At 47.5% G+C, this 25,238-nt stretch overlaps 1 protein-coding gene across 11 annotated transcripts in view; it reads left to right on the top strand.

Moving 5' to 3' along the window:
* The window catches only part of EMSY (EMSY transcriptional repressor, BRCA2 interacting), a 51,976-nt gene that overhangs the window by 13,273 nt on the left and 13,465 nt on the right, over window positions 1–25,238 (top strand). For 3 of the 11 annotated variants that reach the window (XM_058185958.1, XM_058185960.1, XM_058185961.1), the window contains exons 3-17: window positions 887–986; window positions 3,892–3,966; window positions 5,274–5,455; window positions 6,188–6,340; window positions 8,046–8,308; window positions 11,006–11,303; window positions 12,047–12,262; window positions 13,449–13,598; window positions 15,060–15,110; window positions 15,331–15,504; window positions 17,253–17,288; window positions 19,301–19,437; window positions 20,209–20,382; window positions 21,815–22,013; window positions 24,993–25,157. In XM_058185958.1, coding sequence (XP_058041941.1) covers window positions 887–986; window positions 3,892–3,966; window positions 5,274–5,455; window positions 6,188–6,340; window positions 8,046–8,308; window positions 11,006–11,303; window positions 12,047–12,262; window positions 13,449–13,598; window positions 15,060–15,110; window positions 15,331–15,504; window positions 17,253–17,288; window positions 19,301–19,437; window positions 20,209–20,382; window positions 21,815–22,013; window positions 24,993–25,157 — 2,373 coding nt within the window. The remainder of the gene's footprint in view (window positions 1–886; window positions 987–3,891; window positions 3,967–5,273; window positions 5,456–6,187; window positions 6,341–8,045; window positions 8,309–11,005; window positions 11,304–12,046; window positions 12,263–13,448; window positions 13,599–15,059; window positions 15,111–15,330; window positions 15,505–17,252; window positions 17,289–19,300; window positions 19,438–20,208; window positions 20,383–21,814; window positions 22,014–24,992; window positions 25,158–25,238) is intronic. The other 8 variants (XM_058185968.1, XM_058185969.1, XM_058185964.1 and 5 more) reach the window with 7 other exon arrangements.

Raw genomic sequence — 25,238 nt, 5'->3', positions numbered from 1 at the left:
CATCTCTGCTCCCTGCCTTTCATCCCCAGAGCTAGGGTGGGGCTTCGCTAGCAGCAGTGGCTCTTCCGTCCCAAGGACCGGCCCATAGATTTCCACTGCTCTCCTCTCCTCTGCTTTCTGCGCATCCACACGTCAGGCACTGGGCCCAGCTGTTCCTCCTCTTCCTCATCAGCCACCTCCAGACCTGGGGGGCTGTTGACTCTCCATCTGAGGGCTGACGGACGGCCCAGGCCCCATCTCCATCTCCATCTCTCTCTCTCTCTCTCTCTCTCTCTCTCTCTATCTCTCTCTCTCTCTCTCTCTCTGCCAGCTCCATTCCCGCTTCCCCCTCGGAGCTCTCAGGTTGCCTTGATGCTGACCTTGACTCCCACGCCCCCTCCTCCTCCTCCTCCTCCTCCTTTGATTTAGCTGCTGGAGGGGTCTGGGGTCAGACAGGCCACAGCAATATATTTCCAGAAACAGGTTGTTAGGCTCTTATGGACAGAAAAGGAAGTTGGGGCCAGATCTTAACCTGGAGATGTTCCAGTGGGCGAGCGTTGCAGCATCAAAGGCTCTTTTGAGTCCCGATAGTCAACTGATGGGATCTGCAGTAGACCCCACCCCCCTTTCTCTAATGGCCAGGAGCAATTTGAAGTCTGAATCCTGCACTTTTACCGAAAGCCAGAATACCTTGACCTAGCTGGTCTCTTTCATTTTCCCCTTGGCCAGAAATATTCCCCAGATCTTTCCTTGCGGTATTCTTAAAGGGAGAGGTGGCAAGACGTCCAGTTGATCCCTTGATCGTCATCCCGTCCCTTGATCGTTTCCTGCAACTTCCTGTGAATCTCATCCTCTTCTTTCCTTCCTCTTTTGCCCTGTTCCCCCTCTCTTCCCCCCCCACCGCTAGAACTGGAAGCCTACGCCGGAGTGATCAGTGCCTTGAGGGCCCAGGGAGATCTGACCAAGGAGAAGCGGGATCTTCTGGGGGAACTTTCCAGAGTGCTGAGGTAAATCCCGGTTAGCCTGGATCGGGTGGTTGTTGTTTTTTTCTCTTTTGTTCTGTCTCCTTCCCCACTTCAGACCCACGAGCTGGCCTTCAGCCAGTGGATTCACGGCTCTTATCAGTCCTGGCAGAGAAATCGCAGCTGCCTGCCAAAGTTCAAACAAATGACTCACAGAGTAAGACTTTCAGCTCTCTTTGAAACGGATCAGCTAAACTTTGCTTCCCGTGGAGTGAGAGCAGTTCCAAAACTCCTCATTTATCCTGTGGGGTGGGGCACGAGCCCCACCCCTTCCTTTTGATGACGCCGCCTCTCTAATCTTCTGAAGCGTGGGTCAAGCCAAGCTTGATTATTATTATTATCAGCTGGGTCTGAAGGCGTAGCCTGGGGAAGGGAGGAATCGGGATGACGGCCTCATTACATCCTCCGACTGGTCTGGTTCTGGCTCCTGGAGCCGAGCCAGAGGAATCGGTGCTCCTGAGGTAAGCCTTACCAGCCCTTCCCCCTCACTCTCGGAGTCACTTTCGGGCATGGGGCCAGGTTCGGGGGCTGGAGTCACAACATCTTTGCTCGGGAAGGCTGAGTCCTCAATGAGCACTGCCGCGCCTGCTGTCGTTTATGATGGCCCAGTGCTGCGACATTGTGTTTTATGACCATGTCGTTTAGCGACAGTTGCCGGTCCCAGTTCCCGTCACGAAGTGAGGACTACCTGTAGTCTTGCTTCTTTTAAATGTCCCGCTCACGCAACACACACACACACACACACACACACACACACACACACACACACACCTGCGGTTTAGTGGGTTTATTAATATTCCCCCACAACTCCCTTCACCAAAAACTCAGAACTGTCCCAATGAAGTCCAGCCAAAGCAGACCGAGGCTAGTCCACAGTGCGATGGCCAGTGAGTCCACCAGGCACTTGAAAGTTTCCCAGTCAAAATAAAACCACCAAACAAAATAGAATAGAATAGAACAGAACAGATTTTTTTATTGGCCAAGTGTGATTGGACACACAAGGAATTTGTCTTCGTGCATACGCACTCAGTATACATAAAAGAAAAGATACGTTCATCAAGAATTCTAAGGTACAACACTTAATGATAGTCAAATAAGGGTACAAATAAGCAGTCAGGAAACAATCAATATCGGTATAAACTGTAAGGATACCAGCAACAAAGTTACAGTCATGTGGGAGGAGATGGGTGATGGGAACGATGAGAAGATTAATAGTAGTGCAGATTTAGCCAATAGTTTAGACAGTGTTGAGGGAATTAGCTGTTTAGCAGAGTGATGGCATTGGGGAAGAAACTGTCCTTGTGTCTAGTAGTTCTGGTGTGCAGTGCTCTATAGCGTCGTTTTGAGGGTAGGAATTGAAACAGTTTATGTCGAGGATGCGAGGGGTCTGTAGATATTTTCCCAGCCCTCTTTTTGACTCCTGCAGTATACAGGTCCTTCACAGAAGGCTGGTCGGTAGCCATTGTTTTTTATGCAGTTCTAATTATCCTCTGAAGTCTTTAAATTAAATCCACAATACAAGAAGGTTCACGAGGCAAGAAAAATCACAAGGCATAATTCAAGTCAAGGCACGGTGTCAATCCAAAGCAAGACAGAAATCACAATGACTAGAAAACACACAGCTAGGAAATCAACACATTGTTCCCAGCATCGCTTCCCTCTCTCTGCTGGGCTAAATAGCCAGCTTCTGGTGTAGATCATTGGGCGAGGCTGCCTACTCGCGAGTATCCTGGCTGACCTTCTCTGCTCCTGCCTTTTCTCTGCCCAGTGTGTTCTTGGATCAGGTACAGAAGTCAGTTCCTCTTCCTCATCATTGACCGGCTCCAGTTGCACACTTTCGCCACCTGAAGCCTTCGGGCTGCCATGCTACAGCTGTGCTTGAGCCAACTCCCTCTCAGATGGCTGCTTGGAGCCGTTGAACCAGGGGTATCAAACTCAAGACCTGTGGGCCGGATGCAGCCACCCCTGGAAACTGGTGCAGCCCTCATGAGTCCCATTTTTGGCTGCAATGACCTCCTGCAGCCCTCTACCACAAAAAATGGAGCTTGTGCGTGCCTCCCCCCCCAGCTCCATTTTTACTGGCAAAGGGCTGTAGGAGGCTGTTGCGGCCGAAAATACCCACCTCCCGACATGAGTGACATCAAGCTGGCCATGCCTAACCTGGCCACGCCTACCCCAGCCATGCTCCCCCACCCTGGCACCCCCTGTGGTCAAGCACAACCCTGATGCAGCCCTCGATGAAATCGAGTTTGACACCCCTGCATTAAACCAACTCCCTTCCAAACGTGCCTGGAACCGATTCATTTTTCGGCTAGCTGACCTCAGGAGAGATAACAGGGGAAGCATCTGGAGGAGTTATCACAAAAACTGAAGTTAGCAATAGCAATAGCAAGCAATTGCACTTAGACTTATATACCGCTTCACAGTGCTTTTACAGCCCTGTATAAGCATTTTACAGAGTCAGCCTCTTGCCCCCGAACATCTGGGTCCTTGTTTTGCCAACCTCGGAAGGATGGAAGGCCGAGTCAAACTTAAGCCATTGAGGATCGAACTCCTGGCTGTGGGCAGAGTCAACCTGCAATACTGCATTCTCAACCACTGCGCCACCACGGCTTAGATAGCAGTAGCACTTAGACTTATATATACCGCTTCATAGTGCTTTACAGCCCTCTCTCCAAGCGGTTTACAGTCAGCTTATCGCCCCCAACAATCTGGGTCCTCATTTTACCCACCTCGGAAGGATGGAAGGCGGAGTCCACCTTGAGCCGGTGAGATTTGAGCTGCCGAATTGTAGCTAGCAGTCAGCTGAAGTAGCCTCCAGTACTGCACTTTAACCACTGCGCCACCTCGTCTCTTAAAGTTAAATTTAATCCGCGTCTTTTTTCAACAGCATTTCAACGGAAAGACACCGGGCGGAAGTTCGGAGGGCGGTCAACGATGAACGCCTGACAACCATCGCACATAAGTAAGATGGCAGCCTTACGAACATTTTCTAACCAGATCTCACACAGCCAACATTTCCGAGTGTCTCTTTTGCCTTTAGGGCCCCCGTGTCCGGTACATGGTTGAGACTAGTAATTTCTTTCTTGCTTTTATTAAATTTTTTACCCTGCCTCAGTCCAACAGACCTTTTTAACACTTTACGAATATGGTCAGACTAAAGCAGGATGGCTAAAATCCTAAAACCATGTTCGACCGAGAGGCTTTGCGATCCAAACGTTTCCCAGGGCGGCTTATTCTCAGCGTTTTTTCAGAACGTGGCCAAGTTGAGAGCAGATCTAACCTCAAACAAGAGATGGTGACAATGCCGCCATTGAGAAGCAATACTTGAGCATTGCTCCCCCCCCTCCCCGCAAAAAAAGTGGGGAGCAGTAGGCTGTTTCTCTTTTGTTGTAAAAGTTGGGCAGCCCACAAGTAGATAGCAATAGCACTTATATACCATTTCATGAGGTTTGCGGTGGCTCAGTGGGTAAGACACTGAGTTTGTTGATCGAAAGGTCGGCAATTCAGCTGTTCGAATCCCTAGTGCGGTGTAATAGAGAGAGCTCCCAGTCCTTGTCCCAGCTTCTGCCAACCTAGCAGTTCGAAAGCACGTAAAAAATGCAAGTAGAAAAATAGGGACCATCTTTGGTGGGAAGAGAGCAACGTTCGGTGCGCCTTTGGCGTTGAGTCATGCCGGCCACATGACCACAGAGACGTCTTAGACAGCGCTGGTTCTTCGGCTTTGAAACGGAGATGAGCACCACCCCCTAGAGTCAGGAACAAGTAGCACATATGTGTGAGGGGAACCTTTACCGTTTCATATTGCTTTCCAGCCCTCTCTAAGTAGTTTTAAGAGTCAGCCTCTTGCCCCCAGCAATATGGGTCCTCATTTTACGGGACCTTGGAAGGATGGAAGGATGGGTCAACTTTGAGCCGGTTAGGATCGACCTCCTGGCAGCGGGCAGAATCAGCCTGCAATACTGCACTTTAACTACCATGCCACCACGACCCTTAAAATGTGTGTATTTTAGCTGCCCTCTGTTTTTTTTTAACACGGGTATTTCCAGAGTAACAGAGTTGGAAGGGACCTTGGAGGTCTTCTAGTCCAACCCCCTGCTCAAGCAGGAAACCCTGTTGCCGTTTCAGACAAATGGTTGTCCAATCTCTTCTTAAAAGCCTCCAGTGTTGGAGCACTCATGATTTCTGGAGACAAGTTGTGATTAGGGAAAGCGTAAGTAATGCAGGTGGAAAGCAAACAGGCTGTTTTTAAACTTGCGGGTTTCCCTTCAGCATGTCAGGGCCGAACAGCTCTTCAGAGTGGTCCATCGAAGGCCGCCGGTTGGTTCCTCTGATGCCCCGGTTGGTTCCACAAACAGCCTTCACCGTCACGGCCAACGCGGTGGCCAACGCAGCTCTCCAGCACAACGCGTCTCTCCCTTCCCCTGCAGAAACAGGAAGCAAAGAAGGTGAGGGTAAGTGGCCTTTATATTCTTACAACATGGGGCTTGGGAAGAAGGGAGATACATCTGTGGGAGTTTTCTGCCATCTAGGTCAGGAGTTGGCAACCCGCGGCTCTGGAGCCGCATGTGGCTCTTTCATCCCTCTGCTGTGGCTCCCTATCGCCAGTCAGCTCCACAATTGATAGGACTTTCAGTTAGGACACATAGAGGAAAAAGGATGCCATGCTAGGAGGAAACTCTTTGGTGGGGGAACGGGACTTCCGGTTGGCTCCAGAATTGAACGGGGTGCTTCCGGTTAGGACTTTTGTGGCTCTTTGAGTGTTTAAGGTTGCCGACCCCTGATCTAAATCAAAGTCATCCCAAAGGTGCTTTTTCAGGAGACAACCGGACTTTCTTTTGTTTTTTCCTTGAAGACATTTCGCTTCTCATCCAAGAAGCTTCTTCAATTCTGACTCTGACTCCTCCTCCATCACTTCGTCTGAACCTGAAGAAGCCTCTTAGATGAGAAGCGGAAACATCTTCAAGGAAAAACAAAGAAAGTCCGGTTGCCTGCTGAAAATGCAGAGAACAGAGAGAGAGAGTGAGTTTTCATATTCGGAAAGAACAAGCCTTGAATTGGGGTTTGGCACACTTTGAAGGCAGGGGGATGATCTTGTGTGACTCTGTGGGGCCCAGAAATGATTCAAGAAAGCAGAATTTGTTTTGAAAACCCAACTAAAACTTCTGCTTTGACTTCCTCTTCAGTAGTGGTTTGTTACTCCTACACAACTACTACCTCTACCCCGACGTCCACTCCCGTACCGAGCGGTAGCGTTGCAACGGTTAAGTCCCCCAGACCTGCCAGCCCAGCTTCCAACGTTGTCGTTCTCCCAAGCGGAAGTGCCGTTTACGTTAAAAGTAAGTGTGTTTATCAGCCAAAATGGAAGATCTGGAAAGAGTTTAAGAGATGATCATTACATGTTGGTTATGACCTCAAAGCAGGCTGCTTGAATCCAGGTGCAGTTGGAGTGGCAAATTCAACTAGCTCATTTTGAAGTTAAGACTATTTCCGGTCCTCTTGGAAAAGATCGTTTCAAAGCGGCAGGTTAGAACGTTTTGATTGCACAGATAGATAGTCCTCATTTAGGGATCACAACTGGAGTTGGCAGCTTGGTTGCTAAGTGGAAAATCAGATGATCCAGAGTGCGCTTATAATTTTACTTCAGCTTTCCGTTTCCTTCTCTCCCCCATCCTTTGGAATGCACACTCCAGTACTGGGGTAATGAACAAGAAGGGGAGTGATGTTTACATTCCTTGGAGAGAAAGGGATTGCAAGAGAGTAAGCAAGAATACAACGGAGAATATAGGTAGTCCTTGACTTACAGCAGTTCATTTAGTGACCCTGCGAAGTTATAACGGCACTGAAAAAAAATGACTTGTGATCCCTTTCCACACATGACCATTGCAGTGTCCCCATGTGTTGAAAATTCAGACGCTTGGCAAGTGACTTGTATATATGATGGTTGCAGCGTCCTGGGATCATGTAATCACCTTTTGCGACCTGACAAAGTAAATGGGGAAGCCAGATTTGTTTTAACAACTGTGTTACTTAGCAACTGCAGTGTTTCATTTAACAACTCTGGCAAGAAAGGTTGTAAAACAAGACAAAGTCCACTTAATAAATGTCTCAGCAGTAGAAATGTTGGGCTTGATTGTGATCCTAAGCGAGCACTATCTGTACCCATTGAAAGGAATGTAACCACACTAGCTGTTTGTGTAATATGCTGGCTGGGAGCCTAGAACTGTTTAGGAAGTCACCAAAAATCCAAAAATGTGACTCTTGTCAGTTACAGGCAGCAGTTTGGAGATGGCTAATTAAGGTGTGGGGCTAGGCTTGTTAACTTGTGATTGGCACCTATTGTGGAAGTGCTGGGAAGCCAACAAAATCCAAAGATGTGACACTGATTAAAGTCTTGTCAGTTACAGGCAGCAGCCTAGAGCTGGCTAATTAAAATGTAAGGCTCAGCTTGTTAACTTGTGGTTGGCACCTATTGTGGAAGTGCTGGGAAACCAACAAAATTCAAGGATGTGACTCTGATTAAAGTCTTGTCAGTTACAGGCAGCAGCTTGGAGCTGGCTAATTAAAATGGTTTTCTCTATTTTTCTTTCTATATTCACTTTAAGAATTTTCTGTATTAAGATATGAATCCTACTCCAATATTTCTTTGCTTTATCACATGTTCACCCTAAATGATAAAAAGTCCCTTCTTTACGTTTACATTTCCAACATTCATTTGAAATACCTTGATATATTCTTGACAACTTATCTGGAGTTAAGTACCAATGATACATCATCTTACAGAAATTTTCTTTTAAATTGTAGCTTAATGTAAATTTTAAACCTTGATTCCACATATCCTCCCACGCTGTTCAAGCATTACATCATATCCAAAGTTCCTTGCCCACCGAATCATACGATGCTTTTTACCTGTTCATTTTCCAGATTTAAATTCCACAACACTTCATACACTTTGGCAATAATATGCTCATCGCTATACACACAGTAAAATTTCCGATTCATTCAATGGAACGAGAACCCCAAAATCTGTGCTCTTCGTTGCAGGCGTGAGTTGTTCGGATGAGGACGAGAAGCCCCGCAAGAGGCGGCGCACCAACTCTTCCAGCTCCTCCCCGGTGCTCCTGAAAGAGGTCCCCAAAGCCATCCCGCCGGTCACCAAGACCATCACGGTGCCCGTGGGGGGCAGCCCCAAGATGAGCAGCATCATGCAGAGCATCGCCAACTCCCTGCCACCCCACATGTCCCCCGTGAAGATCACCTTCACCAAGCCCTCCTCCACTCAAACCACCAACACCAACACCCAAAAGGTCCGAGATGGGATCAGGGTGGTTTGGGGGAAAGCTTCTCCTACTCTACCAAAGGGTTTGGGCAGCAATCGGCAACCTGCAGCTCTGGAGCCGCATGTGGCTCTTTCATCCCTCTGCTGCGGTTCCCTGTCGCTGATTGGCGCCACGGTTTTGAGAGGAGCTTTCCGGTTTGGGGGGGGAAGCACAGGGTGCCAGGAGGAAACTCCTATGGCAAAGGGTGGGTTTGGCTCCACAATTGATAGGGCTTTCAGGTAGGACAGGTAGAGGAAAAAGGACGTCGCGGTAAGGAGGAGACTATGGTAGGGGAACCGGACTTCCGGTTGGCTCCAGAATTGAACGGGGCGCTTCCGGTGAGGACCTTTGTGGCTCTTTGAGTGTTTAAGGTTGCCGACCCCTCAGTTTGGGTTAAAGCAGGGATCCCCAACCGCTGGGCCGTGCACCGCCAACGGGTCGCGACATGCCAAAAACTGGGCAAGCGAAGCCCCATCTGCAGGATGCAGGCAGCATGCAAAACCACGCCACGTCCGGTCCACGGAAAAAACTTCTCTCCACAGAACCGATCCCTGGTGCCCAAAAGGTTGGGGGCCACTAATCTAGAACCCGGCAGTACACTCTATATCGTCGGCACACTGACCGAAAAAGAAGGGTCACCCACCTCCACAAGCAGCAAGCCATAAACTCATACATACTCATGCTATACAACTATGAACAACTATGGCAATTTGATGACCTTTGGTGTTCATGCTGGCTCTGGAGTTCTGGGAGTTGGAAGTCCACAGGTCCTCCAGTTGCCATAGTTGCCCACTCCTGCTATACAGGTAGCCCTCGACTTACGACCACAATGGAGCCCACAATTTTCCATTGCCAAGCAAGACAGTTGTTAAGTGAGTTTTGCTCCATTTTACGATGTTTCTTGCCATGGTTGTTGAAAAACGCCTCTCCACGGAACCAGTCCCTGGTCCCCAAAAGGTGGGGGAGGGGCTGGGTTAAAGTCTTATGGGGGATGAGCCACCCTGGCTACAGGTAGTCCTCAACTTACAACCACAATTGAGCCCGACGTTCAGGTTACCAAGAGCGTCTTGATGCCGCCGCATTTTCTATAGGCACTTCTTGCCTCGCCTCTGTTCGTTTAGCGACCGTTCGAAGTTACAACGGTGCTGAAAATTTTTATTTTTTTATTTACATTTATATCCCGCCCTTCTCCGAAGACTCAGGGCGGCTTACAGTGTGTAAGGCAATAATCTCATTCTATTTGTATATTTACAAAGTCAACTTATTGGCCCCCCAACAATCTGGGTCCTCATTTTACCTACCTTATAAAGGATGGAAGGCTGAGTCAACCTTGGACCTGGTGGGACTAGAACCTGCAGTAATTGCAGGCAGCTGTGTTTTAATAACAGGCTTCTTACAGCCTGAGCTATTACGGCCCTTATGGGACTCGTGATCGTTTTTCACACTTACCAACCGTCGCAACGTCTGTATGGTCCCGGGATCCAACTTCAGATTGGGTGGGCAGCGGTCTCACATTTAATGACAGTTGTGGTGCCCTGGGATTGTGCGATCACCTTTTGTGACATTTTGACAAAGCAAAGTCAATAGATGAAACCAACTCACATAGCCACCGCGTTGCTAACTTAACAACTGCAAACGTTCGCTTAACAACCGTGACCAGAAAGGTGGTAGAATGGGGCAAAACTATAAAGAAATGTCTCAGTTAGCGACATACATTTTGAGCTCAATTGTTGTCGTACGTCGAGGACTACCTGTATATTCTGGATGGAAAGCGCCCAAATTTGGATCACGTGACCATGGTTTTGCAGTGGTTGCTAAGTGCATGGCTGGTGGTAAATCTCTTTTTTCACTAATTTCCAGCAGCCACTAAACGAATGATTGTAAATCGAGGACTACCTGTGTTAGGTGAGCCACGGTGGCACAGTGGTTAGAGTGCAGTACTGCAGGCTACTTCTGCTGATCACCGGCTGCCAGCAGTTTGGTAGATTAAATCTCACTAGGCTCAAGGTTGACTCAGCTTTCCGTCCTTCCGAGGTCGGTAAAATGAGGACCCAGATTGTTGGGGGCAAAAGGCTGACTCTTTAAATCGCTTAGAGAGGGCTGGAAAGGACTATGAAGTGGTATATAAGTCTAAGTATTACTGCTATTTCTTCCTACCCTTTCCCCTTCCCCTCTTCCCTTCCTTTCTCCTTCTCCTTCCTCTTCCACTTTGTCTTCCTCTCTCTTCCTCTTCCTCCTCCTCTTTTCTTTTCCCTCTTTTGCCTTCATCCTCTTCTTTCCCCCTACCTCTTTCCTTCCTTTCTCTTTCCTCTTCCACTTTTTCCTCTTCCTTCCCCATTTCCTCCTTCTGGTGGCGCAATGGTTAGAATGCAGTATTGCAGGCTAACTCTGCCCACAGCCAGGAAGTTCGATCTTGACCGGCTCAAGGTCAGACTCAGCCTTCCGTCCTTCCATGGTTGGTAAAATGAGGACCCAGATTGTTGGGGGCAAAAAGCTGACTCTGTAAACCGCTTAGAGAGGGCTGTAAAAGCTTGATAAGTTTCATATAAGTCTAAGGGCTCTAAGTCTTAAGTGCTGTTGCTATTGCCGTTCAGATCTGCCCTTCTTGAGCACAGTCCTGGAAACCCAACAGGAAAACGATCCCATCCTGCTGTGGTCCAAAGTGTCTCATATGTGCTCTTCCAGGTAATCATTGTGACCACCTCACCCAGCTCCACCTTCGTCCCCAACATCCTCTCCAAATCCCACAACTACGCAGCCGTCACCAAACTCGTCCCGACGTCGGTGATCGCGTCCACCACCCAGAAGCAACCCGTGGTCATTACGGCTTCCCAGTCCTCCCTGGTTAACAACAGCACCAGCCCCACCACAACTGGCCTCACCGCCGGGAGCTGCGCCACGCCTTCTTCCACGCCCAGCACCGTGGCGGTGACCACTGTGGTATCCTCTACGCCGTCTGTGGTGATGTCGACAGTGGCTCAGGGTAAGAGAAGAGGCCGGCCGATTTGAGGAAGAAGGGAGGGTCCTATAGCAGTGATGGCGAACCCTATGGCACGAGTGCCGGAAGTGGCACGCAGAGCCATTTCTCCGGGCACGCCTGCTGTCGCCTGTTACTCTTCTGGGTTCCGGCGGCCAGGTGGTCTTGGCGCGCGCAGGAGCACCGGAAACTGGAAGACCAATGCATGTCGGGGAACTACTCTTCCGGTTTCTGGCACTCCTGCGCGTGCACGCCGGGGAGCTGCTCTTCCAATTTCCGGTGACTGAAACTGAAACTGACCCCCTCCCATAAGTCTTAAAAGAGGAGCAAAGGCACGTGGGCCCTTTGCAGGAAAGCAACATTGTTAACTCTGTTTCCAGTCGGCATCTCTTGTTTGTTTCTGAACTCCGTGGGGCTTTGCCAAGTAGGTCTTTGGCAGCTTGTCAAGGGAGATAAAAGTTGGCGATTATCCCGAAGGACTTTTTTTTTGCAACTAATTGGGACTCAGCTGTGAACGAACGGAATTCACAGCTCTTGCAATAAAAGAGGTTATTTGGGACCACCTGTGTGTTTTAATGACTCAGGAAGCCTAGGTCACAACAAGTATTCCAGGTGTGGCTTTTACTAAGGCTTTCTAAAGCAGTGCGAATCCTTCGCGTGATTTTGATTCTATGCCCCTGTTTAAACAACCTAGGATCGTGTTAGCTTTTCTCGAGAAAAGGCGCCAATCCCGCCGTCCTCTCTTCCAGGTCTGTGCACCTCAGCGATCAAGGTGGCCGCAGCCCGGCTACCGTCTCCGAAAAGCCTGGTGGGAACGCCCAGCCAGATCCTCGCACAATTTCCCAAGCAGCAGCTGACTTCGGCTCCAGCGGCCGCCCCGGCTCTCTCCCAGCCACCCCCAGCTCCCCAGCAGTCTCCTCTGCCCCCCAACATTAAACCCACCATCCAGATCAAGCAAGAATCAGGTATTGTACAACAGGGAATGTCTCGTCCCGGCGGTGGGGGGAATAGAGGGAGTCCTCGACTTACGGCCACTCTGGAGCTCCAAATTTCCATCGCTAAGCCAAGGGAGAGCTTTGTCCCGTTGTGCGACCTTTCCCGCCAGAGTTGTTAAGGGAATCGCTGCAACTGGGAAGTTAGGAACCCCGGTGGGTAAGTGAATCCGGCTTCCCCCACCCCCCCTCCTTTGGCTTGGCTGGTCAGAAGGGTCACAAAAGGGGATCGCGTGACCCCCGGGGGCCCTGCGACCGTCAGAAGTACGTACATGCCACTTGCCAAATGCCCGAATTTTCATCAGGTGACCATGGGAACGGTACAACGGTCGTAAGTGTGGAAAAACGGTCGGTTTTTCAGTCCCATTGTAACTTCGTTCACTAGACAAGGGGTTGTAAGTCGAGGACTTTTCTGTACTTTAACTATCTCTGAATGCTAACGTTTTGTCAACCTGCTCTAGGATCCTAGCTGTGTTCTTAAACTTTCTCTAATTTTCTGTCTTCTCTCCCTCCCTCCCTTCCTTCCTTCCTCTCTCCCTCCCTCCCTCCTTCCCCTTTCTTCCTTCCTCCCTCCCTCCTTCCCCTTCTTTCCTCTCTCCCTCCCTCCTTCTCTCCCTTCCTCTCTTCCTCCCTCCCTCCTTCCCCTTTCTTTCTTCCTCCCTCCCTCCTTCCCCTTCTTTCCTCTCTCCCTCCCTCCCTTCCTTCCTCTCTCCCTCCCTCCTTCTCTCCCTTCCTCTCTTCCTCCCTCCCTCCTTCCCCTTTCTTTCTTCCTTCTTTCCTCCTCCGTCCCTCCTTCCTTCCTTCCTTCCTCCTCCTTCCTCCTCCTCCTCTCCTCTCTCCCTCCTGTCTCCCTCCCTGTTTTCTTTCCTCCTTAACCCTCCTTCCTCCTTTCCTCCCTTCACCTTCCCTCCCTCCTCCCTGACCCTCCCACCCCACCCCACCCCTTCCTTCCTCCCTCCCTCCCTCCTCCCTCCCATCCTTCTTTCCTCCCTCCCTGCTTTCCTTCCTCCTTTCATCCCTCCACCTTTCCTCCCTCACCCTCCCACCCCTCCCCTTCCTTCCCTCCCTCCCTGCTTTCCTTCCTTCCTCCTTCCCTTCTTGCTCCCTCCCTCCCTCCCCCTGTCTTGCCCCTGTCGGTTCACTATCTCCTCCACCCCAGGTGTCAAAATCATCACCCAGCAGGTGCAGCCCAGCAAAATCCTCCCCAAACCCGTCACGGCGACCCTGCCCAGCAGCAGCAATTCTCCCATTATGGTGGTGAGCAGCAACGGGACCATCATGACGACCAAACTGGTCACGGCTCCTGCCGGTGAGTCCACCTCTCCATCCTGGCCCGTTTCCGTGGCGGGCGGAAGGGGGAGGGGCAAGCAAGCGTTCCTATCGCAGGCGGTCCCTCCTGCTGGGAGAGCAGCGGGGCTGGTAGCGCCAGGCTGCCAGCTCACGAACCGATCTTCACGGGGGCAGAGCAAGCGATATATTTTTCTATGTCTTTTATTTATTTTTTTAAAAAAAAACAAAAAACGGACCGGTTACAAGTAGTCCTTGATTTATGAAGCCACAATTGGGACCCCAGTTTCCATAGCTGAGCACGGCGGTTGTTAAGCGAGCCGTGCCCAATTTTACAACCTTTTTTTTTTTTGCCCCGGTTGTTAAGCGAATCATTGCCCGTCATTAAGCGGATCCAGATTGTCCCATTCACTTCGCTGGTCTGAAGCTGGCTGGGAAGGTTGCGAATGGGAGATCACGTGAGGATGCGGCAATTATTGTAAACACACGGCAGTTGCCAAGTGCCCAGATTTGTTCATGTTACCATGGGGATGCTGCTTAAGGGCATGGACCAATTGTAAGTCATTTTCTTCAGTGCCACTGTATACTTTGAACGGTCACTAAATGAATGACTGTAAGTTCAGGACTGCCTGTAGCCTGGGATGTTTTCAACCTCTTTTCATAGACTTAAAATAGGAGCCTCTTTGGAGATATATAACTTAATCTAACTTAATGTCTAACTTAATATCTAACTTAACGTCTCAAGTCGATTGGCCCAAAGTCACTCAGCCAGCTTTCATGCCTAAGGCGGGACTAGAACTCCCCGTCTCCTGGTGATTGGCCCAAAGTCACTCAGCCGGCTTTCATGCCTAAGGCGGGACTAGAACTCCCCGTCTCCTGGTGATTGGCCCAAAGTCACTCAGCCGGCTTTCATGCCTAAGGCGGGACTAGAACTCTCCATCTCCTGGTGATTGGCCCAAAGTCACACAGCTGGCTTTCCATGCCTAAGGCGGGACTAGAACTCCCCGTCTCCTGGTGATTGGCCCAAAGTCACTCAGCCGGCTTTCATGCCTAAGGCGGGACTAGAACTCCCCGTCTCCTGGTGATTGGCCCAAAGTCACTCAGCCGGCTTTCATGCCTAAGGCGGGACTAGAACTCCCCATCTCCTGGTGATTGGCCCAAAGTCACTCAGCCGGCTTTCATGCCTAAGGCGGGACTAGAACTCCCCGTCTCCTGGTGATTGGCCCAAAGTCACTCAGCCGGCTTTCATGCCTAAGGCGGGACTAAAACTCCCCATCTCCTGGTGATTGGCCCAAAGTCACTCAGCCGGCTTTCATGCCTAAGGCGGGACTAGAACTCCCCGTCTCCTGGTGATTGGCCCAAAGTCACTCAGCCGCCTTTCATGCCTAAGGCGGGACTAGAACTCACCCCTCTCCCAATATCTAGAGTGGTGCCTTAACCAAACTGGACCAAACTGGAAAATTATGAAAGTTCTCTTCTGCAGCCCACACTGATGAAGGACCTGCCATCTCTCCATCCTTGCGACTTTGGCTAGGTGAGGAATTCTGGGAGTTGGAGTCCGCAAGTCTCAAAGCTGCCAAGTCCTGAGTCCCCTGGGCCACCTTAATGGCTTGGATTGGAAAGAACTCACATCATTTGCAAGTTTTAGCCACTCCCTTCTCCTCCTGGCTTTCCCACGTGACATATGCAAAAATCAGACCATAAACGGATATCTTACTCTGTTGTTGTTGTTGTTGTTTTCCCTCTTAAACCAGGGACCCAAGCGACTTACACCCGTCCGACCGTGAGTCCTTCCATCGGGGCACGGGTGACGGGCACGCCCGGGGCCGCCACCTACGTGAAAACCACTAGCGGTAGCATCATCACGGTGGTCCCCAAATCGCTCGCCACGCTGGGAGGCAAGATTATCAGCAGCAACCTTGTTTCTGGTAGGTGTCCCCATGTCGCTGTTTAATTGGAAGGGAAGAAAAAAAAATTAGAGATGCACCCAGCTTAGTTTGCTGTTTCAGCCGTAATAGACCCTTCAAAGGAAAGCCGTAGGAACCAGTGGGTGCTGTAGAGACCGAGGACTGGGAATAGGAAGAAGGAATAGAAAGGGGAACTTATCAAATTTGCAGATGACGTTTTGCTGGCTGAGGAATTCTGGGAGTTGAAGTTCACAGGTCTTAAAGTTGCCAAGGTTGGAGACCCCTGCCCCAGAAGACGAGCTCAGGATCCAAAAAGATCTTGACAGGCTTGAACAAGGGGCCCTATCCAACAAAATGAAACTCAGTGTAGATAAAAATAAGGTTTTACGCTTGGGCAAGGAAATGTATCGATACAGACTAGGTGAAATATGGCTTAATGCCAGTAACTGTGAGAGGGATCTTGGAGTCCTAGAGGACAATCATTTAAATAGGAGCCAGCCATGTGCAGCAGCTGCCAAAAAAGCCAGCACAGTTCTGGGCGGCATAAACAGAGGGATAGAATCAAGATCACGTGAAGTGTTAGTGCCACTTTATAATCCCTTGGTAAGGCCACACTTGGAATATTGCATTCAGTTTTGGTTGCCACGATGTAAAAAAAAAATGTTGAGACTCTAGAAAGAGTGCAGAGAAGAGCAACAAAGAGGATTAGGGGACTGAAGGCTAAAACATATGAAGAACAGTTGCAGGAACTCGGTATTTCTAGTTTAATGAAAAGAAGGACTAGGGGAGACATGCTGGCAGTCTTCCAATATCTCAGGGGCTGCCACAAAGAAGAGGGAGTCCAGCTATTCTCCAAAGCACCTGAGGGCAGGACAAGAAGCAATGGGTGGAAACTAATCAAGGAAAGAAGCAACTCAGAACTAAGGAGAAATTTCCTGACAGTTAGAACAATCAATAAGTAAAACAACTTGCCTGCAGAAGTTGTGAATGCTCCAACACTGGAAATTTTTAAGTAAATGTTGGATAACCATTTGTCTGAAGTGGTGTGGGTTTTCCTGCCTGGGCAGGGGGTAGGACTAGAAGACCTCCAAGGTCCCTTCCAACTCTGCTATTATTAAATATGAGCCAGCATATTTGTTGTTCTGATTTGCTCTCCTCTCTCTCTCTCTCTCTCTCTCTCTCTCTCTCTTCCCTTTTTTTCCTTTCTTTTTGGTGGATGACACAATTAGAAGTTAGGATAGGCAGAAACAGTTTCTTAACAAAACGTGATACGATTAAAAGCTAGAATAAGTGATAGAAACAAGAGGAGGGGGAAATATGAGTGTATACTCTTTATAATAAAGAGTACATTACAAGATACAACACAGAATAATTGAATGATGATGGATTGTTGTCTAATATAAATATGTTATTACTGCTGGAAATACATGAATTGATTTAATGTAATAGTTATGATTAATTTCATTAGTTCTATTTGTATTAGAATGTGGGACACCCAGGTGCCACACTGTTCATGCATCGATTTGATACATTTTTTTTAAACAATGAAAGAAATGAAAAACTTTTTTTAAAAAAGAAATGGAAACTTCCTATCCTAAGTTTCCTGAGTAAATTACACTGTAGATCAGAGGTCTTCAAATTTTGCAGCTTTAAGACGTGTGGATGTCAACTCCCAGAATTCTGGGAGTTGAAGTCCACACGTCTTAAAGCTGCCATGTTTGAGGACCCCTGCTGTAGATCAACCTATTTTGTTTTCACTTTTCTTTAAGGTAATTCCTTGATGAAGACCTACTTTCAACAGAAAGGTACTCAACTGTGCTCTAAGACAGGGGTCTCCAACCTTAGCAACTTTACAACTTGTGGACTTCAACTCCCAGAATTCCTCAGCCAGCGAAACTTCACTGGCTGAGGAATTCTGGGAGTTGAAGTTCACATGTTGTAAAGTTGCTAAGGTTGGAGACCCCTGCTCTAATTAAACTATTTGTCTGATTTCTTTCCGAGGGTCTTGGGGTTTTTCATCTCCTCAGTACAGGTGGTCTTTGGCCTTACAGCACTTCGTTTACCGACCGCCCAAAGTGGCCGCGGTGCTGAGAAGCAACTTGTAACTGTTTCTACGACCTTTGTAGAACGGTCCCCATTGTCGCGTGATCAAAATTCAAATGCTTGGCCTACTGATTCCTACTTCTGACGGTCGTGGAGCCCTCCCGGGGTCACGTGATCCCCTTTGGCGACCTCCTGACAAGCAAAGTGTCAACGGGGATGCCCGATTCATTTAACAACCGTGTTACTAATTGAGACAAGCGCGGTGATTCGCTTAACAGCAACTGTGGCAAGGAAGGTTGTAAAACGGGGCAAAATTAACTTAAAGGTTTCATTTAGCCACAGAAAGTTTGGGCTGGCTTGTGGTTGTAAGGCGAGAACTACCTGTATTGTTATATATTACATTTATTGGCTGCCCATTTTAGCCCAATGTAATCCTGGTTTGCAGTATTAAAAAGGTGAAATTTTACAACACCTATTACACAGTAGGAACGAAATAATAAAAACATAAATACGCAATAGCAATAGCACTTCCATTGAGGACCTGTATACTGCACGAATCAAGAAGAGGGCCATGAAAATATTTACAGATCCCTCGCATCCAGGACATAAACTGTTTCAACTCCTACCCTCAAAACGACGCTATAGAGCACTGCACACCAGAACAACTAGACACAAGAACAGTTTTTCCCCGAAGGCCATCACTCTGCTAAACAAATAATTCCATCAACACTGTCAGACTATTTACTGAATCTGCACCACTATTAATCTTCTCATAGTTCCCATCACCCATCTCTTTCCACTTATGACTGTATGACTATAACTTGTTGCTGACAATCCTTATGATTTATATTGATATATTGATCATCAATTGTGTTGTAAATGTTGTACCTTGATGAAGGTATCTTTTCTTTTATGTACACTGAGAGCGTATGCACCAAGACAAATTCCTTGTGTGTCCAATCACACTTGGCCAATAAAATTCTATTCTATTCTATTCTATTTACCAGTATATACAGCTTCACACTGCTTTTCCAGCTCTCTCTAAGCCAGGGGGTCCAAACTTGGCCCCTTGAAGAGTGGTGGACTTCAACTCCCAGAATTCCCCAGCCAGTATGAACTATAAATATGAGCAAGTTGCTGGCTGGGGAATACTGGGAGTTGAAGGGGTCTCATTGATGGGTTTCCCTGTCCCCAGATTAAGGAAAGAAAATGGTGTGATTGCCCCTCTACAGGTGGTCCTCGACTTAACGGCCATTCTTTTAAGGGACCCTTCGAAGTTACAACGGCACTAAACGAAGTGACTTTGCCACCAGTTTTCACACTTAACGACCTTCGCAGCGTCCCCCACATGGTCACGAGATCCAAATTCAGATGCTTGATAATTGACTCGTATTTACCATAGTTCCTGGGGTCATGTGATCCTCTTTTGTGACCTTCTCACAAGCAAAGTCACCTGATTCCCTTGGGCGACCTTCTGACGAGCCAAAATCAAATGGGAGAAAGGCGGATTCGTTTCACAACCGTGTCGCTAACTCAACCACCGCGGCGATTCGCTTTAACAACGGTGGCAAGACAGGTTGTAAAAAAACGGGGCAACATTCACTCTACAGCTATCTTCCGAGCAATGCTCCTGACTAGTTTGCTTAACAACGGAAATTTAGGGCTCCCGTTATGGTCGTAAGTCGAGGACTCCCTGTCATGCGCCTGGGATGAAACGGTGAGGCGTGGCTCCTCCTTCAAATCCGTGACCCTCGCTGTTTTCCTTCCCCTCAAGGAACCACCACAAAGATCACCACGATCCCGGTGACGTCGAAGCCCAACGTCATCGTCGTGCAGAAAACGGCGGGAAAAGGCACCACCATTCAAGGACTTCCGGGCAAAAATGTGGTGACGACGTTGCTGAATGCAGGAGTAAGTCCACATCCACCCGAGAATAGCAACGCCAGCCTCTGGTGGCCCCTCCAAGGACCGTGTGTGTTCAGAGGGTCTTAATTAGCCTTGTTTACAGTCATGGCCCACAGTGGCTCAGGGGCTAAGACGCTGAGCTTCTCGATCGAAGATCGGCAGTTCGGCGGTTCGAATCCCTAGTGCTGCCGTGTAACGGGGTGAGCTCCCATGACTTGTCCCAGCTTCTGCCAACCTAGCAGTTTGAAAACACGTAAAAAATGCAAGTAGAAAAAATAGGGACCACCTTTGGTGGGAAGGGAACAGCGTTCCGTGCGCCTTTGGCGTTGAGTCATGCCGGCCACATGACCACGGAGACTTCTTCGGACAGCTCTTCGGCTTTGAAACGGAGATGAGCACCACCCCCTAGAGTCGGCAACGACGAGCACGTATGTGCGAGGGGAACCTTTACCTTTACCTTTACAGTCGTGGCCAAAATTGTGGAAACCGTTTTGGGAAAAGTGTATTTATAAGGTTTGATGGCTAACACCACCACTTTTTTACTTTTTTTCTGGAGTTTCAAGATAATCCTATTCCACTGCTGGAATGGCCTAGGAATAGCCCAGATCTTTTCGCAAAAACGGGGTGCGCAGAGGGTTTGGGAGGCCTGCAGAGTGCTCCTGGGGGCCGGGGAGGGCAAAAACGGGTTTTGTTTTTTTTTCCTTGTTTATCTCTTCAAAATCTTGGTGTGTCTTATAGTCCGAAAAAAATGCAGTAAATTGTGGTTGTCGTTTTCAGGGAGAGAAAACGATCCAAGCCGTTCCAGCCGGTGCTAAACCAGCCATCATCACTGCCACCCGGCCCATTACGAAAATGATCGTCACGCAGCCGAAAGGAATCGGCTCCGGCATCCAGCCGGCGACCAAAATCATCCCCACCAAAATTGTATACGGACAGCAAGGGAAAACTCAGGTAAGCCTGTTTTTTTATTATTATTAGTCTTGGGATGAGAAAAAAGTCAACATCAAGGGTGGGCCATTAATTTTCCCAAGGGGGTTGCATGAAAAAATATGAAGAACGGTGTTGTGGCCCGTCAGCGGCCAACAGAGCCAGCAGCAGATTTGGACAGTAAGGAGGCTAGTGGTTAAACGAGGCAAAAGTCCCTTAATAAAGGTCTCACTTAGCAGCCAAAAATTTGGACTCCATTGTGGTCGTAAATCGAGGATTACCTGTACAGGAAAACCCATTACATCATTAAAACTAGAGAAGTTCAGGGCATCCACCCCATTCAATAGTGTTCTTCTCCATTTATGAATAGAATAGAGGAGAGGAGAGGAAAGAATAATTAGCATAGCATAGCATAGAAGCAGAAAGAAGAATGGAATAGAGGAGAGTAGAATGGAATGGAATAGAATACAGAAAGAATAGAATAGAATAGAATAGAATAGAATAGAATAGAATAGAATAGAATAGAATAGAATAGAATAGAATAGAATCAGAAAGAAGAATAGAGTAGAATGGAATGGAATAGAATACAGAAAGAATAGAGTAGAATAGAACAGAGCAGAAGCAGAAGCAGAAAGAAGAATAGAGTGGAATGGAATGGAATGGAATGGAATGGAATGGAATGGAATGGAATAGAATAGAATAGAATAGAAGCAGAAAGAAGAATAGAGTGGAATGGAAGAGAATGGAAGAGAAGAGAAGCAGAAAGAAGAATAGAGTGGAATGGAATGGAATGGAATGGAATAGAAGCAGAAAGAAGAATAGAATAGAATAGAATAGAATAGAATAGAATAGAATAGAATAGAATAGAATCAGAAAGAAGAATAGAGTGGAATGGAATAGAATAGAATAGAATAGAATAGAATAGAATAGAATCAGAAAGAAGAATAGAGTAGAATGGAATAGAATAGAATAGAATAGAATCAGAAAGAAGAATAGAGTGGAATGGAATGGAATGGAATAGAATAACAGAGTTGGAAGGGACCTTGGAGGTCTTCTAGTCCAACTCCCTGCTCAGGCAGGAAACTCTATACCATTTCAGATAAATGGTTATCCAACTTCATAAAAACTTCCAGTGTTGGAGCACCCGCAACTTTTGGAGACAAGTTGTTCCACTGATTGATTGTTCTAACTGTCAGAAAATTTCTCCTTAGTTCTAGGTTGCTTCTCTCCTTCATTTAGTTTCCACCCATTGCTTCTTGTCCTGCCTTCAGGTGCTTTGGAAAATAGTTTGACCCCCTCTTCTTGCTGACAAACCCCTGTTGTAAGCAGGGAACTGCTAATGGAGCACAGCTTCTGGGGGCCCTTTCTCCCACCTCCTACTCCCCCCTTCCCCCACTGGCTATTGGAAAGATGTCCTTGTGGGTCCTGAAGCCAGAACCCTTTGCTTCCCTTGTAGGTCCTCATCAAACCCAAGCCGGTGACCTTCCAGGCCACGGTGGTCAGCGAGCAGGCAAGGCAGCTGGTGACAGAGACCCTCCAGCAGGCCTCTCGCGTGGTGGAAACCAGCAACGCTTTCCTGCCAGAGGTGAAGGAAGAGCCCCTGGTCTACACCGACAGCAGTTCCTCTTCGGTTGAGTCCATCCAAAGTTCCCAAGGTGATCGGCGTAGAGATTTGACTTGGGGGAATCTACTGGGGTTGGGATTTGCTGGAGAGGTCCTTTTAGGTCCCCTCGGAGCATTTTTGTCAGTCTCTCCAGGGAGAGAAAAGTCCTAGCCTGGGGATCTCCAAGCTTGGCCGCTTTTAAGACTTGTGGACTTCAACTCCCAGAATTCTCATGGTCGGCTGGGGGAATTCTGGGAGTCAAAGTCCACAAGTCTTAAAGTGGCCGTGTTTGGAGACCCGAGCTCTAGCTTAGGGGTGTCAAACTTGATTTTCATTGAGGGCTGCATCAGGGTTGTGTTTGACCTCAGGGGGCTGGGGTAGACATGGTTAGGGTGGGCGTGGCCAGCTCAACGTCACTCGGGGGTGGGGAGCTCTTTGCCAGCGAAAACAGGCTCCCTGAATAATAAAGAGAGAGAGAAAGAAGAGAAGAACGGAATGGAAGAATCGAAGAGGAGTGGAGAGGAGAAGAGAAGAGAAAATGGAAGGGAGAAGAGAAAATGGAATGGAATAGAATAGAAGGGAAGGGAAGGAAGAAGAGAAGAGAAAAGAAGAAAAAAGGGAAGGGAAGGGAGAGGAGAGGAGAGAAGAGAAAATGGAATAGAATGGAAGGGAAGGGAAGGGAAAATGGAAGGGAAGGGAAGAAAAGAAAAAAGGGAAGGGAGAGGAGAGGAGAAGAGAAGAGAAAATGGAATGGAATAGAAGGGAAGGGAAGGAAGAAGAGAATAGAATAGAATAGAATAGAATAGAATAGAATAGAATAGAATAGAATAGAATAGAATTTTATTGGCCAAGTGTGATTGGACACACAAGGAATTTGTCTTGGTGCAGATGCTCTCAGTGTACATAAAAGAAAAGATACGTTCATCAAGGTACAACATTTACAACACAATTGATGATCAATATATCAATATAAATCATAAGGATTGCCAGCAACAAGTTATAGTCATACAGTCATAAGTGGAAAGAGATTGGTGATGGGAACTATGAAACGATTAATAGTAGTGCAGATTCAGTAAATAGTCTGACAGTGTTGAGGGAATTATTTGTTTAGCAGAGTGATGGCCTTCGGGAAAAAACTGTTCTTGTGTCTAGTTGTTCTGGTGTGCAGTGCTCTATAGCGTCGTTTTGAGGGTAGGAGTTGAAACAGTTTATGTCCAGGATGCGAGGGTCTGTAAATATTTTCACGGCCTCTTCTTGATTCGTGCAGTATACAGGTCCTCAATGGAAGGAAGGTTGGTAGCAATTATTTTTCTGCAGTTCTAATTATCCTCTGAAGTCTGTGTTTTCTTGTTGGGTTGCAGAACCGAACCAGACAGTTATAGAGGTGCAAATGACAGACTCAATAATTCCTCTGTAGAATTGGATCAGCAGCTCCTTGGGCAGTTTGAGCTTACTGAGTTGGCGCAGAAAGAACATTCTTTGTTGTCCTTTTTTAATGATGTTTTTGATGTTAGCTGTCCATTTGAGATCTTGCGATATGATAGAACCCAGAAATTTGAAGGTTTCTACTGTTGATACTGTGTTGTCAAGTATTGTGAGAGGTGGAAGTATGGAAGGGTTTTTCCTAAAGTCTACCACCATTTCTACAGTTTTGAGTGTGTTCAGTTCCAGATTGTTTTGGTTGCACCACAAGGCTAGTCGTTCGACCTCTCGTCTATATGCGGATTCGTCATTGTCTCGAATGAGACCAATCACTGTTGTGTCATCTGCGAACTTCAGTAGCTTAACAAATGGATCATTGGAGATGCAGTCATTGGAGAAGAGAAGAGAAGAAAAAAGGGAAGGGAGAGGAGAGGAGAGAAGAGAAGAGAAAAGAAAATGGAATAGAATGGAAGGGAAGGGAAGGGAAGGGAAGGGAAGGGAAAATGGAAGGGAAGGGAAGAAAAGAAAAAAATGAAAGGGAAGGGAAGGGAGAGGAGAGGAGAGGAGAAAAGAAAATGGAATAGAATAGAATGGAAGGGAAGGGAAGGAAGAAGAGAAGAAAAAGGAAGGAGAGGAGGAGAGAAAAGAAAATGGAATGGAATAGAATAGAATAGAATAGAATAGAACAGAATAGAAGGAAGGAAGGGAAGGAAGAGAAATGGAAGGAAGGAAGAAAAGAAGAAAAAGGAAGGAAGGGAGAGGAGAGGAGAAGAGAAATGGAATAGAATGGAAGGGAAGGGAAGAGAAAATGGAAGGAAAGGGAAGAAAAGAAAAAAATAAAAGGGAAGGGAGAGGAGAGGAGAAGAGAAAAAATGGAATGGAAGAGAATGGAAGAGAAGAGAAAAGAAAATGGAATAGAATGGCAGGGAAAGGAAGGGAAGAGAAGAGAAGAGAAAGGATGGAATGAGAGAGAAGGGAAGGAAGAGAGAGAAGAAAAAAAAATGAAAGGGAAGGGAAGGGAGAGGAGAGAAGAGAAAAGAAAATGGAATGGAATAGAATGGAAGGAAGGAAGGAAGAAGAGAAGAGAAGAAAAAGGGAAGGAGAGGAGAGGAGGAGAAAAGAAAATGGAATGGAATAGAATAGAATAGAATAGAATAGAACAGAATAGAAGGGAAGGGAAGGAAGGAAGAGAAATGGAAGGAAGGAAGAAAAGAAAAAATAAAAGGGAAGGAGAGAGAGAGAGAAGAAAATGGAATGGAAGAGAATGGAAGAGAAGAGAAAAGAAAATGGAATAGAATGGCAGGGAAAGGAAGGGAAGAGAAGAGAAGAGAAAGGATGGAATGAGAGAGAAGGGAACAGAGGAAGAGAAAAAGAGAAGAGATGGAATGGAATGAGAAGATAAGAGCAGGACAGAACAGAACAGAATCTCTGCTGGACTAGCATCCTTCATAACAAATTAGTTTTGGTTTCCTCCCATGTCCGTATGTTAACATGAAGCATGGCCAGCCACAAGCATAACAGAAGGACATGGCTGTGGAGACGCCATAAAGGACCTTATTGTGTAGAGAGAAGTCGATTTTGGTTGATCCCTCTTTTTCTTTTGTTTCAGATTCCCAGCCCGTGGTCCACGTCATTGCTTCCCGGAGCCAGGATTGGTCGGAACATGAAATCTCTGTGGATTCCAGTCCCACCATCATCTATCAAGACGTCTCTGGCGAAGCTCAGTCGGCGACGTCGACCATTAAAGCCTTGTTGGAGCTCCAGCAGACGACAGGTGAATATCCTCAAAAACATTCAAGTTTCCCCCCAATTGCCTTGTGGAAAACTCTTTGGAATTTTGTCTTTTCTGTATTAT

The sequence above is a fragment of the Ahaetulla prasina genome, chromosome 5 (assembly GCF_028640845.1).
Source record: "Ahaetulla prasina isolate Xishuangbanna chromosome 5, ASM2864084v1, whole genome shotgun sequence".
In the NCBI taxonomy this organism is placed as follows: Eukaryota; Metazoa; Chordata; class Lepidosauria; order Squamata; family Colubridae; genus Ahaetulla; species Ahaetulla prasina.
This window is presented reverse-complemented; position numbering and strand designations above follow the sequence as displayed.